The sequence below is a fragment of the Equus caballus genome, chromosome 1 (assembly GCF_041296265.1).
Source record: "Equus caballus isolate H_3958 breed thoroughbred chromosome 1, TB-T2T, whole genome shotgun sequence".
Taxonomy (NCBI): Eukaryota; Metazoa; Chordata; class Mammalia; order Perissodactyla; family Equidae; genus Equus; species Equus caballus.
The window spans coordinates 44,247,735-44,267,340 of NC_091684.1; the positions used below are offsets into that span (position 1 = coordinate 44,247,735).

The 19,606-nt window shown below is 41.2% G+C and overlaps 1 protein-coding gene across 1 annotated transcript in view; it reads left to right on the forward strand.

The window, feature by feature from the left end:
• Nucleotides 1-501: 501 nt before the first annotated feature.
• LOC138918059 (uncharacterized) overlaps nt 502-19,606 on the forward strand; it is a 242,715-nt gene continuing 223,610 nt past the window's right edge. Inside the window, exons 1-3 of the mRNA XM_070237964.1 lie at nt 502-630; nt 3,659-3,730; nt 4,562-4,747. Coding sequence (XP_070094065.1) covers nt 502-630; nt 3,659-3,730; nt 4,562-4,747 — 387 coding nt within the window. The remainder of the gene's footprint in view (nt 631-3,658; nt 3,731-4,561; nt 4,748-19,606) is intronic.

Genomic DNA, 19,606 nt, shown 5'->3' on the forward strand with positions numbered 1-19,606 from the left:
CATGAAGGGTCTTTGGATATCAATTTCTCAGCTGTGGGTCCAGGAGGGCAAGTGGAAATTCCCTCATGCTAAAGAATTGTAAAATGTCAAATGGGGAATTCTGGCTCATGAAACAAATCTCAGGGACCTAGCAGTCTAGATGTAATTACTTCCAAGGCATACTGGTGATGTGAAGTGTGTATATATGACAGCATCTTCTTTGAGCCAAAAATGTCTTCTGTCATGTCATGGAACCATCCTCAAAAGGGTACCTCTGAGCAGAAGGCACTAAAAATTGTCATGCTTATTTTGGTTTGCAGTGACTCAGGGTCTTTTTGTCTTTCACGACTTAAAGACTGATGTCACTGGGCAAACTGAGTCAGAGGAGCTTCTTAGATCTGTTAGTGTAACTTCTTATTTGTTTCTGAGGAGGAAGCTTGGGTATTCAAGAACTGGAGGAAAGATAGATGGTTAGAGTTGGAAGGAGTTTAAATGAGTTTCAGAAATAAATTACAGGTTAAAATGACGGAATATGAGAAGTTGTGTTCAGCTGTTGCCCCATCTCTTCTCTCTGATTGCTACCCAGCATCAGCAAAGCCCTTTTGTACTCAGGGAAGCCCTTGGTACTCAGGCAGTCCCTTCCTTTTCTCTGTGAGTACTTGCCCTCGCATAACTACTGGTAAAATTCCATCACGCTAAAATGTAATTGACTAGGAGTTGTAAGGGCAAATACAAATTATAAATAAAAGGCTTAATTCTCCCTGTTGAAAGTAAAGGAAGGGTGGGGCCGGCCTGATGGCCTATTGGCTAAGTTCGTGCACTCTGCTTTGACGGCCTGGGATTCATGGATTCAGACCTACACACGGCTCATCAAGCCATGCCATGGTGGCATCCACATAAAATAGAGGAAGATTGGCACAGATGTTAGCTCAGTGAGAATCTTCCTCAAGCAAAAAAAGGGGGAAGATTGGCAAAGATGTTAGCTCAGGGCCAATCTTCTTCACCAAAGGAAAAATAAATTTAAAGAAGAGACTTCTCTCCCCTCCTTTTTCCTAGACCATTTACTGTAGAAACTTCATAATTGTAAGCTCTTTCTTCATCTCTTTGAAATATATTTAAATCTTTTTAAAGGCTAAATATGCCTCTTTCCAGGAATATCTTTCTCAAGGACCTGAGAACCATCTCTTTTCAACTGTAATCAGTTAAGGAATATACCACACCCTGCCTCTCAGGGGAGGGTAGGAGCCTCCCTTCTGTGGGCACCTCCCTCCAAGTTGCAAAACTACCTCTTTTCATAAAGATATGAGAAATTTATTTTTCCCTCGGACAAATTCAATTAGCAAACACAGATGGCCATGGCAATTACCAGGTGAATTTAGGATGAACTATGTGTGACAAATGATGCTGTCAAGTCCTCTTCCTTGAGGACTAGTCATTGGTTATCTTGAGCACATGTATGTCATGGCTTTTATCTGCCTGGCTATCCAGAAGGGGGAAATTTCTTTCTGTCTTTGCAATCTCTTCACGCACCACCTGCAATGTGCCTCACCTTCTGGTTTAACACTTACTCAAAGATAAAATTTTTTTCTTTCTCTTTTACCTTTGTGGAGAGGTTTTCTGGGTTGAGAGGAGATTTTGTTTTAAATTTTATTTCCCCAACACAGTATACTCTCTGTTCAGAGTCATCTGTATTTTAACTGAAGCTAAACCTTAAAGATGAAAATCTGAACTGCTTACTCTGGAATTTCAAGCACCAGTGAACTGAGAAGTGAAGAGAGATGAGCAAGGAATATCTGAACTTCTACGCAGGAGCCAGCCTCTTGGGGGTGAGGAGCACTTTTTTGGGGGCAAACAACTGCCCTTCAGTATTTGGCTTCCGTCTGGGGGACATCCACACTCTCCAACATTAAAAGAGAGCAACTCCTCCTTGTTCAAGGGAATTTCTCTGGCCTGCAAATCCGGCATTGCTGCCTTTTCTAAATTTAAATATTTTCGTTAAGTAACAAAAGAAATACTCATTAAAGATAACATATTTCTTGAACAGCTCAAATATCACTTTTGCTGAGTCCCTTCCCAGCTTCCCCAGACAGTCTTTACTGAGTTTTAGTGGCAAAGAGTACATTCCAGTTTTTTCAGCTACTGCTGATACTGTCCTTTAGGTTTATGTGTCCTTGAGGACAGAGGTCATGTCTTATTCATCTCTGTCCCCCAAACTTCTGGGCACATCAACAAGCTCATAGCAGTTGCTCATTTAATGCTTGGATGAACAAATAAACACATGAGAACCTCCACTACATACGGCATTATAAAACACAAGGAGGAATACATAGATAATAAAAAACAGCTAATGATCCTTGAGTTTTCACACAATTAACCTTGAAAAAACCTGGCTCATAAGAGACAAGTATCAAGTAACTTTTTATCTCCCACTCCCCCTTTTATATTCTCCGTGTTGGGATATTTCTTCTCCCACCCCGTGTCTTTCCTGGCTATGATTTGGTAAGACAAAGTACTGAGTTATAATTAACATCTCCATTTCCATATCAGAGTACAAACTTTGAACTTGTTTTAACATTAAGGCCTCTCCTCTGCGGGTCAGGTCTGACAAAAAGGGGGACATCTTCAGTCGGGGAATAGGGGGTGGTCGGCTGCTTTCCTCTTATCTCACATGGGATTTTCCCGATTTGCGATTTTATTTGTATGGAGCTATGGGATGCCCTTAGATTGAGTTTCCCCCGGTCTTGCCTAACTTAATAGATGGCAACTCGGTTGTTCTAGTTGTTCAGGTAAAAAACTTTGGAGTCACCCCTGACGCTGTCTTTCTTCCACGCCTTACGTCCAGTTCTTCAGCAAATCCTTCAAAATTCTCCCACGTCCGGGCATTTCTAGCCAATCCCACCATAGGCTGCTCACCACCATCTCTATTTAAACTGTCGCACTAGTTTTTTACCTGTTCTTCCAGCGGATTCCACCCTCCACCTCTAAGGCTACATTCCACAGTACCCAGAAGGAAACTTTTAATACGCCAAGTTATAGCATTTCATTCTTCTATGCTAAACCCTCGATTTCCCATTTCTCTTAGTCATGGATGTTGAGAGTAGCTGATTTGAGAAGAGAGTGTACAAATGTGTCCCGTGCCCCCGTGTGCATTTTTGCAGATCACAAATGTCAGTAGAAAAGGGATTAGGAGGCTGTCATTTCACCAGCGGGCCCCTGGATGGCACCGTGGGACCGCGCAAACTTCTGCCGTGGGCGTGGAGAGCGCAGTCATTTCAAGCTGAGCGCCTTCCTCCAGGCAGCCTGGAGGAAAATGCACAGAATTTCCTGCTCTTTTTTCTTTCTTTCCTATTCTTATCGCTCCCTCTTTTCTAAGGGAACAAATTGTAGCTTAAGAGAAATAAAATGGAAAGATTCTGAAGGTGCTGGATTCTCTCAGTGAAACTGTTGGAAATGTTTGAGAATGTGGAATAACCAGGCTTCATGCCCGGGAGGTTGGGGGGGTCGGGCTGGGGTGCGGCGAGGTGGCGCTGGGGGCGCCTTCGAGCTCCCAGGGGCCCGGACTCCTTGGAGGGACTTGCGTGCGCAGCCGAGGGATGCCTGACTAGAGATGTTGCCATTTGGGAACAGAGTCCAAAAACATTCAACCTAGTTGGTCACTATTACGAAACGCCTTCTTCAGAGGCCGAGCTTCTGCGAATGCAGGAACGGGGTGGGTGGCGGGGGGTGTCAGAAGGTGGTCGGAGGAGAGCAGGTGGGGATGGCGGTGACGGTGGCGGGGTTAGGGACTGGCTCTTTGGCCTTGGGGCTGACGAGGAACTGAGCTTGCGCACATCGGGGCTGGGGGGTGGGAGGGGAAGGTCCACTGAGGCTGCGAGGTCAAAGATAAGCCGAGGGCAGGACCTGGGACGCTGCAGGGAGCCGGGTTGGAGGAGGAACCGGCCGCAGAGACTCCTCCCCGGGCCTGCACCTGGCACAGCTGGCTCCTCTGAACTTCTGAGGGACCTTCAGGTGGCATGGCCGTGACTTAACGCACGTTTAGGACAGAGACGCCAGAGCTCCTGGTTGAGTCCCGGGAAATCCGGTCGGACACAGTCGCTGCAGCCGGCGGTTTCGGTTCTTCCGCGTTCTGTCCGTGTGTCTTGCGGAGGCTCGAGGGCTCCTTGAGTTGCCTCTGGGTAATGCTGGCTACATGATTTGCAGGACCCCGGGAAAAATGAAATTGTGAGCCCCTTGTTAAAAATTTAAGAATTTCAGGTCTGTGACAGCAGAACATTAAACAACCTGGTCTTCATAAGCGTAGGACCCTGTGTGATTGCTCAGGTCTCACCCACAAAGCCCAAGACGCCAGCCCTGCCCCGGGGATCCCCACCTTTCCCCCCAATTCAGTCCGGGTCCATTTTTGGCCTCGTCTCTATCCTATTTTCTTGAGTCTTAGGGGACATTGGTTGTGGTTCTATCTTGGACCTCCAGGGGGACTCTCTCTCAACAACGTATGAAAAGAGCCGCTCACTTTGTAGAAACCATCTTCCTAACCCCTCTTCTTATTGATGTTAATTTAATGTCTGCCTTGATATCTTTCAAGGGAGCTTCCTCAAAATGGAGTGTTTCTGAAGTCCAGGTACAGACGCTTTCTGTGTTCTTCGGAAACACTCGGAAGGAGAATCCTCGATTTGGAGGCGCTCGGAGAGGCCGCGCGGGACTCAGATATCAGGAGAGAGAGGCTCTGAATCGACCTGAAAGCGATCCTGTTTTTGATGACAATGTGCAGGTATTTGGCTGTTTTTAATGAAAGAAAAGATGTTAAATTTCACAGAAGGTTTTTGTTTTTTGTGATCTAAAGTCTGCCAAATTATTTTCCTTCTCCCTTTTGAATGAAATTCACTTAACTTTCTGCCATAAATCAAATCAATTCATTTACTATTCTTCGATTCCAAATGAATAAGCGGCAGTTTCATTGGTATAATCAATTTTTAGTAATTACAACTTGCTCACATACAGCGTACCCGTGAGTAGGCCTTCACGTCGCCATTTCCCAGAGGAAGAACGGGGCTCAGAAACATAAGGTCACACAGCCAGGATTAAGTGGGGATAGGAGTTTGGATTCTCTTCTCTTTGTTTCCACATCCGTGCCTGTTTCATTCTACCTTGGTGCATTTCTAACAGATCGTCTCTTGGTATACGGATATAAAAGTTCAGGGGTTACCCCTAATTCGAATTTCTACTTTTTATAGGCAGAGTTAGTTTCATGATAGATTAAAATAAAATTCAGCCCGCATTACCTTCCTCTTAGAAACATTCAATTAGTGGTCAAATAGTGGAGTGGTTTTGGCTTCTTTTTCAGAACAGTTTCCTACGATGGAGCTCACCTTGAACAACACGAAAAATATGGTCAACTGTGCCGCCTTCATCAGCCAATCCCCAATAAATATATACAAATCATTTCTGTGTAAATATACACAGAATTGTCTCCGTAATTCTTTACTGACGTCTTAAGCCTGGCGTCATCTCTTGGTATTTCAGAGATTTAGTTCCAATAAGTAAGACAATGTGTAAAGTATCTAACATATAAGAGACCTTCCATTCATTCATCTATCATTATTTCATACATTCTCAAATATTTATTAACCTTATATTGCAACCCCTAGATGTTGGGATATAGCTAAACATAGACAACATCACTGCTCTCATGCAGACTATGTTCTAGTGAGGAAGACAGAAGATAAACGGTTAATCAATGTGTGCATCAGAAAGTTACAGTAAAGGACAGTGAAGAGAAAGAAGGATAGTAAGGACACAGAAGGACATGGTGGGTGTCATTTTAGCTGAGGTGTTTCTGCTGAGGTAACATTTGGTTAGAGACGCAAATGAATTGGGAGAATAATAAGTATTAGGTTACAATCTCCTCCCTTCTTTTTTGCATGTCAAGCACATCTCAGAGAAAATCGCATCACTCTTGATGGTGACCTTTCTTCCCAGCCTTTTATTAAGTCCAATACATTTTCTCTATTATTGAATCTCTCTAATCTTCGATTTACTCCTATGCAAATTGGATAATAATACCTCCTGGGCCTACCTCTCAGAGTAGCTGAGAAGTTCAAGTGAGAAAATGTATGCGAGGGGGCTTTAAAATCTTGAAAGTACAGTAGACTCGTAGGGATAACTATGCTTTATAAATCTACCTTTCCACTGGACCCTAACTTGTCTTTTATTTGATTTTTGTGGTGGTAGCCCGTCTGGGGCTGAGTGTGCTTGTTATGTTTCTACTTTATCAGGTCAGAGCCTAGATTTTGGGTAATAAGTTTCATCTCACATGCTTATGTTGAAGATTGGCCATGACTTTCTAGGGCACTGTGGTGAACTCGTGTTCTCCCATCGTGTAGCCCATCATCATAAACAACAGTTCAATGCACTTAACTTCTCCTCCTCTCCTCATCTTCCATAGATCACTTGTGCTAGGATTGAAGGAATAATGTTTTGATGTGTTTATCATGTCTGCCATTGCCAAGAAAGGGGAAATCTGGTAGTCGTCTGCGGGATGTTTACTGAATCTTGTTTAGATCAGAGTAGCTTGTCCGGAGGTGATGGAAATTGTTGTCCCTGTCTTCCTGTTACTAGTCTAGCTGCTTCAGTGTATCCAAAAGCAGTCCTCTGTTCTAATGCAGATTTTCCTGTCCTCTCAGCAACTCCTCGGTAGACCTCTTGCTTCTTCCTGGTAAGCCACGTGACAAATGCCAGGTGCTGCCCCGTGGCTTCCTTCCATTTGCCCTTCAAATATGTGGCCCAGGTCCTTGCTCCTGTGGACATCTGATCCCATGTTTTGTGTGCTCTTCAAAGACAGGGGTCTCAGGCACAGAAATTTTGAGTCTCACCAACTAGAGTAAAATAGATAATTCAGATACTTGGAAATTTGGAAGTTGATTCAAAATACAAGTAAAACATTAAAACTTTCTTTATGCTGGATAACTGCTCCCCAAATTTAAATGAGATCATAGGATTATGAGAATTGTAACAACAGGTCAAACAAGGGTCCATTTAATTCAGCCCTGAAGTTCAGTTTTCCAGGACTTGTTTAAGACAGCCATGGGAAGTCTGTCCTTCTAAGCAAATTTATGGAGAAGCTAATTTGTGCCTGGGCACTTTTTTTGTGTGTGTGTGTGAAGAAGATTGGCCCTGAGCTAACATCTGTTGCCAATCTTCCTCTTTTTGCTTAAGGAAGATTATCACTGAACTCACATATGTGCCAGTCTTTCTCTATTTTATGTGGGATGCTGCCACCGCCTGGCATGACGAGCCGTGCTAGGTCAGTGCCTGGGATCTGAACCTGTGAACCCTGGCCTGCAGAAGCAGAGCAAGGGAACTTAACCAGTATGCCCCCAGGCCAGCCTCATGCCTGTGCATTTTTTACCCAAACTTATGGATTTGGAATTTAAAGTATCAAGCAGAGAGAGCAAGGTGAGAGCTAGTAGTATGGACAAGAGGAGGCAGGTAACTATGTGGGGAGGGCCTCTTGGAGTCTGAATAATACAGCTAATTGTAGAGTTCTAATTTCAATACAGCTAATTTCAAGTTCAGCTTGAAATGGGGCCCTCAGGGACCAGCCTGCACATTGCTTCACCTTGGATTGTTCATATCTAAAGGTTGAGTTTATTGTCCCTTGATGTTGCAACATCTTTCTTCCATTGCTCTTTATATAGTTATTTGTTTTTATCCTTTAATCTTAAAAGTTCCCCTGTCTCTGTATGTTTCTCCATTTCTCTGTGCTGCATTCAGGGTAATTTATTCAGATCTGTCTTTCAAAGCATCAATTCTGTCTTTTGAATTATCTAGCTTACCATTTGACCATATTATTACTTTCTTAATTTATTAACAGTTTTCCATTTCTAGAAAAATCTCTCTCTTTTTTTTAAAGTTTGCTTGTTCTATTTTCATGCTATTTTCCTGCCTATCTTTTGGATGGGTTCCTTCCTCTCTCTTTGGACACATTCAACATATTAAGTATTATCGCTATTCCTTTGGGTGGGAAGTCTCTCCTAGCTCGCATTAGCCTGTCAGCTGTCATTCTGTGGCTTCCTCTAGTGCTCTGTGTTTTGAATGTGTGAACTCATCTTCAGCGAGAGCTGTCTTCTTTCACAGTCTCTGTGAACAGTGATTTCAGTGTTGACAGGATAGTTTTTACACAAGCTTTTCCTCAGGTTTTCATACAATGTAAATACTAATAGTGTGGGTCTCACACTTACAAATGGGGTTCCATGTAGTTAACAATCACTCTTTCTTCACCTGTAGCTCAGAAGGAGAGTCTACTTCCAAGGTAAGCCTTGGAGAAAGTGGGCAGCGGTTTTTTGTTTAAGTTTCTGTTCTAGATGGGGAAATCCTCTATCTCTGGCTTCTAGGTCTTGCAGGGAGCACAGTTCTAGCTTTCCATCAAATGTGACCACAAAGCCAGTTGAAGATCGAGTGCCAAAACTCTAGTCCCTCATGTTTATCTTAGGTTCAGGTACCTCCAAAGACCTCTGCAATTTCAGCTCATCATCACTGCCGTGGTCTTCAGTTCCCATTTTCTGCCAAAGAGTTCTCTTTCTAGCCTTTGAGTTTGACATGGGTTTTGAAGGTTTATTTTTCAAATTTCAAATAATATTTCTTAATGTTTGGAACCAGGGAATTGGGGGTCTACTCAACCTGCCTTCTTCACTGGCAGCTTCTGAATCAGTTCTTTTTTTTTTTATTTTTTTTTTGAGGAAGATCAGCCCTGAGCTAATATCTGCTGCCAATCCTCCTCTTTTTGCTGAGGAAGGTGGGCCCTGAGCTCACATCCATGCCCACCTTCCTCTACTTTCTGTGTGGGACACCTACCACAGCATGGCATGCCAAGCGGTGCCATGTCCACACCTGGGATCCGAACCAGCAAACCCCAGGCCGCCGAAGTGGAACGTGCGCACTTAACCGCTGCACCACTGGGCTGGCCCCTGAATCAATTCTTTATGTGACTGTAATGAACAACTTGATACCAGATGGTTTACCAATCACAAAGCCTGAACCCAGAAAAGGAAATCCTGATTCACTGGTAATAAATGAGGTAGGCTCTTCATGTTCTAAATAAAGTAGAATGCATTGTTTGAAAGAAGTAGTGGTCACAAATATCTGCTCAAAATGAAAGCGAAGTGCTTATTGAATGGAATAGAGTATCCTAATTTCAGTTCCTAGAGACAAATATTTATGGATGTTTGTACCTGTTCAGACACAAATTCTTTCGTGCCTCTCTACAAGGTGGGATTGAAGACCTCGGTATTCATGAGTAGTTCAGTAGGTTTTAGTTACGATTCACCATGAAGGTGTTCTGAAAGTCCACTCTTTTCATCTTTGCTGGTTCTGAATTCTAGAGATCTCAAGTTAAATAGGGGCTCCACTTTTACATGGCTAGAAAGATGAGATCTGAATTGGTTGCTTATGACATCTGGGGAACATCTGAAAAAAGCAGTCACTAAACAAAAATAGTGACCAAATGGCAGCAATTTTACAGACTGGTATGGGATAGTATTTTAATAAAACAAAATTTAAATGTGAGACCCCAAATCAAGAGTCACAAGGACAGGTATGAGAAATGAAGGTATGATTTACAATTGAGTTGCTTCTCAGATGGGCAACCTTATGTATAATTATCAAAGGGATATTTTATTTACTTGGTAATAAATAGATAATAGGTAACAGTTCTTTGAATATAGTTGGATAGGTTGGCTAGTTGAAAGATTGCTTTTTCTATAAATATACAAAGAGAAATATAATTGATGAGTATATTTTGAAACCAAGTTAATTTTACTTTTTAATATTTTATTTTTCAAACATTATAAAGCAGATAGACAATAGTATATTAAGGTTTTAGTGTTATTGCTTTCTTTTTATTTTCTTCTTTTTTTTTGGGTAAGGAAGATTGGCCCTGAGATAACATCTGTTGCCAATCTCCCTCTTTTTGCTTGAGGAAGATGGTCCCCCAGCTAACATCGGTGCCAGTCTTCCTCCACTTTGTATATGGGATGCCCCCACAGTGTGGCTTAATGAGTGGTGTGTAGGTCCACACCAGGGATCCGAACCCACAAACCCTGGGACACCAAAGCAGAGTGTACACACTTAACCACTATGCCACTGGGCCGGCCCCCAAGTTAATTTAAATGTTTTACTGTTTAAAAGAAAGCCAAAGCTATATTTAAATAATAGTTGGTTAGTTTCCTCAAGCCAGTTTTTAAGCTTTCTGTCTGTAGTCATTGTCAATTTCAAAGGTCAGTCTGGTGGTAGAAATAGAAGCAGCTGTGAGCACAGTGAAGCATGACTAAGGGTTCCTGCCTTCTACTGTTAAAGGATCATTTTTACTTCTTGCTATTTCCTACCTCACGGGCAGTGCTAGGGTAGTGAAGCATCTGAGGTCGAAAGCATTTTGTCAGGCTAATAGGAATGACCTCTGCCAGAGTTTTCCTACATATGGCCAAGTTAGGTGAGGGAGGGAATGTTTGCAGGGTGAGAGAGAATTCCTCACGTGGAGAAATTCCTCAGGGAAGTTGGCGGGTGGAGATGAAAAGGAATCAATTGCATTTGTTAGTGACTAACACTGAGAAGTGGGAGGATGGTTGAAGTGATCTCTTGTTTTCATCCCTTCAGTTTCTATGATTGGATTAATGAGAACCCCAAGGAATTAATTTTTAAAAGAGTCATAATTTAAAATATTCTATTTCCTAAGTGCCGTCAGTGAACAGTTCTCTCCTTTCGTCCTGTTGCTTTATTCTTAACATCCCTTCCTTTCTGACAAGGTTGCTCTCTGAGCTATTTAGTGGAAATGAAGTCCAGAAACTCCTTATGGAAAGGTATTAAGTGAATATCAATATTAAAATAATAAATTAACACAAGCATGAAGAAAATAAATGTTTCTTCTGAAAAACAAAGTGCGATCAACACTTGTTAAATGAACTTGAAAATAAAAACATTAAAATGTATGTCAGCACATTAACATCAACTCATGTTCAGTTTTACAAACTGCGCATAAAGCAGTTTTTTTTTTAAAGAAACTTTTCTTTATTTTAGTAGTTTATGTGGTAGTACTTGGTCTTCTTTTTCTGGGCCTAATGATGCAGTTGTGAGAGATGTGGAAATAGCAAAGAAGATAAATATAATAAGATATGCTTAATTTATATTAATTGATGGGAAGTGATTAGAGGTATTTATTGGACATCTACTAACTCCTATGCTTTGGGGAATAAGAATGAAATATAAGATACAGCTCTTGTTCAAAGGTGCTTACAACTTAGTTGTGATTATAAAATAAGTGTCAGTGAACATAGAAAATCATTGAAAATGAGTTGGCTGCCCTGACTGCCAGTCTATGTGGAGTTAAAAGAAGGGAGGGGCTGGCCCCGTGGCTGAGTGGTTAAGTTTGCGCACTCCGCTGCAGGCGGCCCAGTGTTTTGTTGGTTCGAATCCTGGGCCCGGACATGGCATTGCTCATCAAACAATGCTGAGGTGGTGTCCCACATGCCACAACTAGAAGGACCCACAATGAAGAATATACAGCTATGTCCTGGGGGGCTTTGGGGAGAAAAAGGAAAAAAATAAAATCTTTAAAAGAAGGGAAAAACTTCCTTGAGTTGAAGTCGTCTTGGGTAGCTCAGTACATCACTATGAATGGGTTCTGTTTCACCTGCAGAGGGAAGGGAGACCTTTCCTTTCTGGGACTAAGTCTCCTTATCTCTTGCCTAAGGCAAGAGAGTAAATTATTCAGAATCCTGAAGCGTTTTGGGAAGAGAAAGCAAAGGAAGAGGTGGGCAAGATGAGGAGTTGTAGTAGGGAATTTCCGTACACCAATAGATGCTCTAAATTAATTGTCTGAATTAGAGGAATGGGAAGAAAAATTGAATATTGTTTCATGACCTTGAAGTAAATATGAAATTGTAATCTATTAACTAAGCACTGAGACCCATCAGAGGTCTTACCGGTCGTACTTCAAGGTCAAGACTCTTTGGTTTCCCACAGATGGTGTATTTGACCTCAGTGGCTGCTCAAATACTTAAAAAGAGTTTTCTCTAAAATTTCTCCTTCTTCCTTTTAATTTGCTTGATAATACTTTTTTTTTAGACGGTGAGACAGTAAACTTTGGCCCCAGTTTAAAGCAAATGGTCACACATTGGAAATCTGAATTTATAATGGTGATGCTTTTTATTTATATGGCTTTTTTACAGGTGACTTATATGTCATTTAATAAAGAATTCTGAGCTCCTATCATGTGCCAGACCCTGTATTAGGCACTAGGAGCACAATGTGGGATAGAAATGGAGTGGTGAATAAGACAGACACAGTTTCTGCTTTCATGGAGCATATGTTGTAATTAACAAGTGGAGAGTGGACAGAAAGAAAATAAATAAAATGCAAAAAAAATTAACAAGATGATTTTTGGTAATGATAAGTGCTATGAAGATAAAGCGGGATCATGGATCAAGGTGGTGTTGAAGGCCACAGGTAGCTCTCCTTTAGGGAGTGGGAACAGGGAAGGCCCTTCTGTGGAGATGACTTTCAAGCTGAGACCTTAACAATGGGAATGGGCTGGCCATGAGAGCTGAGGAGAACATTCCAGGCAGAGGGAACTGCAAGAAGAGAAGCCATGAACGAAGTGAACTTGGCTTCTTTGAGGAATGTGAAAAAGGCCAGTGTGGCTATAGTAGAGTGACTGAACAGGGACTGATACAAGAAAATTGAAGAGACAACATGGACTAGATCATGTAGGGTCTTGTAAATTACAGTAAATGATTTTCACTGGTCAATTCGGTGTACAAAGTCAAAGCACTGGAGGGTATGAGTAGGGGAGCAAAATGGTATTATTTAAAAAATATTAATCTGGCTGCTACCTGGAAAAGGAATTGTGGGTGGCAAGAGTGGAAACAGTTGGAAGTTTCTGTAGTGGTCCCGGGGAACGTCCTGACCATTTCATTTTCGGTGGTAGACACCGAGCTAAAAGGGTGCTCAATGCATTGCCCGAGCTCATACAAGCAGCGGGGAGCCAAGTGAGGCCTCCTGAGTTCAGTCTTCTTTTCCTTATATCCTGATGTGAGAACTTGTTGGGCCTGGGAGTCTTTGGGCCTCAGTGCCCTGGCAGGAAGAGTAGTAGATTCGGTGGTGGAAGATTTTATTCAGATCCTGGATCTGTCACCTACAAGCCGGGGGAATCTGCGCAAGGCAGTTGGTACCCAGTTTCTGTCAACTTGTGATGCCTATTTCATAGGGTTCTTATTAGATACAAGAGATGATTCTTATGAGAAATGACAAGAAATAGCCATGAAAGAAATACTTAATGTTAGGTGATGCAAGTGAAAGAGCTATAATTTTAATGAAGGCCTCAGAAAAATAGAAAAGATGAAAGGGATTAAAAGTAAGGAGTGCCAGGAGGTTGGTTGCCTTCCTGAGTTTTAAAAATTGTATGAGTTCAGGCTTCAATTGATCAGGAATCTGCTGATTTTGCTATCACTGTCTTGAGGCCAGTGAGGGGTGAGTTTTCTAGAACCCAGTCCCTTCCTTGCTGACTCTGAGAAACTCACATCTTTGCGGAGAGAGGATATTCACCTAGGAGGAGCTACAGACCAAAGTCGAGCCTAGAAAGAGTAATAGGGCTTATGTGATGAGTGACTTATGAGGGGAAGGTCATTTCATAATTTTTCTTTGTAATTGTTAGGAAGTCATTTGTTCCACAGAGGGCTGGCAACACGTTTTATGGTCTACAGAGCTTGTTTACATCTGAAGTGAATGTCCAAACTCACAAGGCCTGCAATTTACTTGAGGTCACAAGGGCAAGCATCTGTGTGAAGAGAAAATCATACTAAGCTCTTTGTCATCATGTCGGCCAAAACCCTAAGGGTTTTGACTGAGTGTGTGACTTTGCATTCGGGGTCCATCTGTGCCCTGATGGCACAGCTTAGTGCTGAGGAGCTGGGTTGGGAGAAGGAAGATTCTCGTTTCACCAGTTGGCTCTGGGCCATTTTGATGCTTAAAGAAATACTGATCCTGGAACTTCCAAAAGCCAGCTGAGAGTGGACTTGGGGAGCAGGTACTAACTTCTTTAACAATTTAAAGAGATTGTCCTGGACAGCTATAAACTGAAGCCCAACACGTTTCAAAAATTATTGACTTTAGATTTGTAGGCAGAAAGCCTGTGACTGGGAATAATGCACTAATTGCTTTGCTTGCACAGAAGCAAATCTGCTAGTCACCTGTCAGCTGCTCAACCTTATCTAAATTATTTCTTCTCTTTGAACCTCAGTTTTCTAACCTGAGAAGTATGGGGAAATAACATACCTTCTCTGGATTGCCGTGGTGGATAAATGCAGTAATGTATCTGCAAGAACTGAGTGTCTGACGCATAGTAGACATTGAATCCACATGCCTTTCTGACCAGACCAACAACAAGGTGTTGACGCTGAGGTCTTCAGCAGTACAGACCCAGGTCCTTGGTTTGACTATGCAAAATAACAATAATATCGACTTTTGGTTATGTTCTATATGGCCTTTTTAATTCATAGATATGATGTTACTGAGCTACAGTATAAATTAGGAGCAAAAGAGGAAAATTTTCTCGGTGGGTAGTTATCTGAATAGATTCGTAAGCGTGGGAGGAAGCATGGAACAGTGGAAAGAACTTTCATGCCGGGTAGCCCTGGTTTTGCACCTTGGCTCTGCCGTTTACTAATTATGTGTCCATAGTGGGGTGGGAGAAGTTGTCAATTTTGGAGCTTACAACGCTTTGCCAGTTTTTCTGTCTATGAAACATGGCTTGACACTCATGGTGTGGGGAAGAAAAGTGGTCTTTGCGCCTGCTAATATATTTTATTTTAATCCTGAGACTCTAGAATCAAGGCTTCAGGAGAGAGAGGGTCCTGGTAGCTAAAACACTTACTCCTTGTTTCAGACTTATCAGTCCTGGGTCATGTCCCCTCATGACTGCTGGATGCTGATTAACTGTTCTGACTAATTTCAACTAAAGTAAGCATGGTTGATAGTAACTAAGTGTGTGACCCTTCTCAAGGGATATTTGTACAAGTTGCAGAATTTTACAACAAAATGAGTTAACATTAGGGAAATTTTTAGCCCTATGTCAAGACAAGTTAGGTAAATATTTTTAGGTAGGCGGTCTTAGAAATTTTCAAATCACATCACATATAATTTGGAAAAAGGTATTACGTCTAAGTATAAGGTTGTTCCAGCAAAAAGCCATTCAATGATGCCAAAATTATTTTAGCTTGATTTTATAACTAATTCCATCTACTATCAGCCACAGCAAAGTTTTCACGTTTAAAAGAATGATCTGTTCTTTCCAATCTTTTTTTTTTTTCTGCTTTTTCTCCTGAAATCCCCCCAGTACATAGTTTTATATTTTAGTTGTGGGTCCTTCTAGTTGTGGCATGTGGGACACTGCCTCAGCATGGTCTGATGACCGGTGCCATATGCGTGTCCAGGATCTGAACTGGGGAAACCCTGGGCCGCCGAAGCGGAGCGCGCGAACTTCACCACTCGGCCATGGGGCTGGCCCCTGATCTGTTCTTTCTATGAACATTTGTTGAGCACCTACCGTGTTTTCAGTATTGGAGATAGTGGATGCAGGGATGAATTACCCCCGCCCCCCATGCTCTGAATTAAAATCTGGAAGGAAAATATAGCTAACTGAACACATAAATGAAATGTGATGACAGGAAGTACACTCTCCTAGGAGGGCATATATTAAGGGACCTGCAGACCTCTGGCTCATCTGGATGGGCTTCTCAGAGGCTGTTCCAGCTGGGGCTGAGGTGAAGAGTGTGGGCTTTGCTTTGTGGAGAGCAGTGGGAACAGAGGGAGCAAGTGTCCTAGGGTTTTGCTTTGACCCCTTGCTGCTTAACCTATTGAACTCACACTAACTCATAATTGTGGTGAAGTTAATCATATTTCCTCCTTTTCATGCACCTGCCAGCAAGCCTGAAATGACAGTAAATGTTGTTAGAAGGTTAGGCACTTTGCTGTCCTTGTCTTATTGGATAATTCACAAAACAGAGTTGACCTTTTTGCAATACATTTTTTCTCTTTCTTTCCACAGCAGCACTCTCTATTTTTCCTCTTTTCTTATTGGCTTCTTTTTCTCACTAATCTTTCCTTGACTTCTAAATTTTGGAGTCTTCCCGAGTCTTGTTCGTGGAACCTCATTTCTCTGTTTATACTCTTCCTGAGTCATTGTGTGAATTCCCCACGTCGCCATGGCTTTAACTACCATCCATAAGCTTATGACTCACAAATTGATTTTTTTCTTCCTGATCTCTCCTTGGACTCCAGATTTGTGTATTAAAATATGTATGACATCTTTATTTTGATAAAACCATGTCAAACTTATAATAGCCAAAGTGGAATTCATGATTCCACCTCAAGCATTCCTCCGCTTATCTCCATCCCTCACTGCTTGCTCCCTCCCATATAATCCATTAAGAAGTTTTGTTGCTTAACCTCCTAAAACATTAGCTTGCATCCTTACCTATCGCCCTAGTACAGTCCACCAGCCCTTCTCTCCTGTTCTGCTAAAAAGGCCTTCAAATTGGTCTTCTTTCTACTTTTGTCCCCTTATAGTCCATTCACTACAAATCAGCCAAAGTTCTCTCTTTTTTAAAAGTCATTATCTTTTTTAGGTTCACAGCAAAATTGAGAGGAAGGTACAGAGATTTCCCACATACCCTCTGCCCCTACACATGCATAGCCTCCCCTATTATCAACACCCCCCCAGTGGAGTGATACATTTGTTACAACTGATGAACCTATATTGACACGTCATTATCACCCAAAGTCCATAGTTTCCCTTAGGGTTCACTCTTGGTGTTGTACATTCTATGAGTTTGGACAAAGGTAGAATGCCGTGTGGCCTCCGTAAGAGTATCATACAGAACAGTTTCACTGCCCTAAAAATCCTCTGTGCTCCACCTAGCCATCCCTCGCTCCCCTGTTAACCCCTGGCAACCACTGATGTTTTGTCTCCGTAGTTTTGCTTTTTCCAGAACGTCATATAGTTGGAAGATTGTCTTCTTTCACTTAATAATATGCATTTCAATTTTCACCCTGTCTTTTCATGCCCCAAATTTATCTTTTTAAAATCATAAATCTGGTCATGTCCTTCCTCTCACGTAAATATTGCCATTATTTTTTCAATACGTTTAGCATAAAAATCAAACTTCTCTACCCTGGACAACATGGGTGTAGGACTGTTCCCGCCTATCCACTTGACCTCATCTCTTACCTCCCCCTGCCCTACTCACTGTGATTCATGATCTTCTTCATGTTCTTATACATGTCAAACTTGTTCCCACCTTCAGACCTACACCTGCTGTCCTCCCTGTCTGGGATGTTTATGTCCCTGTTTATTGTATTGAGAGAAGTGTATTGACTTACCATTTCAGGTCTCATCTTAAATGTTATTTCAGAGAGGCCTTCTCTGGTCACCTCATCTATAGGACATTTTGGCGCTTTCTGTCACAGCACTATCACAGTCTGAAATTATTATAAATGTTATTTTTTATTATCCATCTACCTCTCCCCATTAGGACATGAAGGTAAGCCTCATACCAGGGTGGTGATTGGGTTGATGCAAAGACAGCAGCAGATCCCAGTAGGGATACAGGTCCACAATCCCTTATTCAAAATTTTGGGGTCAGAAATATTTCAGGAGTATTTTTTTCAGAAATTATTATAACTTAGTATTTTAGAGAGATATTATGATACCTATACAATATGTTACATAGCATCACAGTCAGGCCTAGAGCAATATCCCCTTGTCCAACTCAGTATTTCTTACGGGAAATTTAATAATATTTACGCTCAGTGGGATAAATGACCTTGTGTCCCTCAGGTCCCATTTTGCTGTCAAGTGCAATTAGCAAAGAAGTCTTGTTTTTCAAAGCTTTTCAGATTCTGGAGTTACAGATAAGAGATTGTGGAACTATGGGAAGTTTCATTAATGGTGGGTGTAAGAAGCGTCTTCCATTCTCATGGGATCTTTTTATCCTCCTGACCCTCCTGACTGTTCTGGAGACTCTATCTAGATTCCTACCTCCTACCAGGTACAAATATCAATGTTAAGCCATGTAACTTCATTACTGAGGTTTCCTACGAGGTTGAGTGAATTAAGTCTCTTCTCCAGCCATAGCATTCCTGAGCACGACCACACTTCAGGTTTGCCTCAGCTCTACTCTTAGATGTAGCAATGTTAAGACAAATACAGTGGTGGAACTGGAGATGAGAAGGGACAGTGAAGTGCAGGATATTTTTAAACTTGGTTGCATTCTTGCTTTTATAGCCTCTCCTTTTGTTGAGTTTCATCTTGACTTAAGACCGGATTTGAGTCTCATTCAACTGAAGATTATAATGAGAAAAATAATTGCACAATAGTAGAGAATAAAAGACAGAGTAATTTATTTCGTTGACAGTCTTTAGTCATACGATTATTTAATGTAGGCCATTTAGAATTCATAATAAATAAGATATCCAGTTATTATTTTCCCCGACTGCTTTTAAAAATAGATTTAAATCATATTTAAAATTTTATCCAAATTTTGGAAGATAAACTTTTACTTTGTGTTAATTTTTATAAAGCAATATCAATAGTGGAGTGGCAGGGTAATCTCTGATTCACTAAATGTGTAGGATTGTTTAATAGAAGAATCTATTATACTCTTCACATGGTAAATATTTCAGTGTTAAGCCACTTCATTTTTCAGATATTACAGTGTAGACTGAAATGATTGAATGGGATAGAGTTACTGAGCTTTGGATATCTTTGAGGTTCTCTACATTTTAAAAGTGGAGGAAGATTGGCACAGATGTTAGCTCAGGGCTAATCTTCCTCAGCAAAAAAATAAATAAATCAATAAAAGTGGAATTATTTAATTTCCGTAGCACTGCTCTCTATTAGTGACATGTGATGTATTATTTTTTTCTTAATGAAAAGAATTTGTTTCTGGATGTTGACTCTGGTCTTATGGAGCGTCTTCCCTGTGTTTTCTTCTAGGAGTTTTATGGTATCAAGTTGTATGTTTAAGTCTTCAATCCATTTTGAGTTAATTTTTTGAGTGGTGTAAGATAGGAGTCCAATTTCACTTTTATGCATGTGTTGATCCAGTTTTACTAACACCATTTGTTGAAAAGACTGTCATTTCACCATTGGGTGTTCTTGGCACCCTCATAAATACCAGTTGACCATATATTCGGGAGCTTAATTCTGGGATCTTTATTCTGTTCTATTGGTCTCTGTGGTTTATGTGTCTATTTTTACGCCAGTACCATGCTGCCTTAATTACTATAGCTTTGTGGTATAGTTTGAAATCAAGAATGTGATGCTTCCAGCTTTGTTTTTCTTTGTCAGGATTGCTTTGACTATTCAGGGTTTTTTGTGGCTCCATACAAACTTTAGGATTTTTTTTTCTATTTCTATAAAAAATTGCATTGTAATTTTGATAAGGATTGCACTGAATCTATAGATGGCTTTGGACAGCATGGACATTTTAATAATATTAATTCTTCCAACCCATGAACATTTCCATTTGTTTGTGTCTTCTTTGATTTCTTTGAACAAAGTATTGTAGTTTTCGTTGTA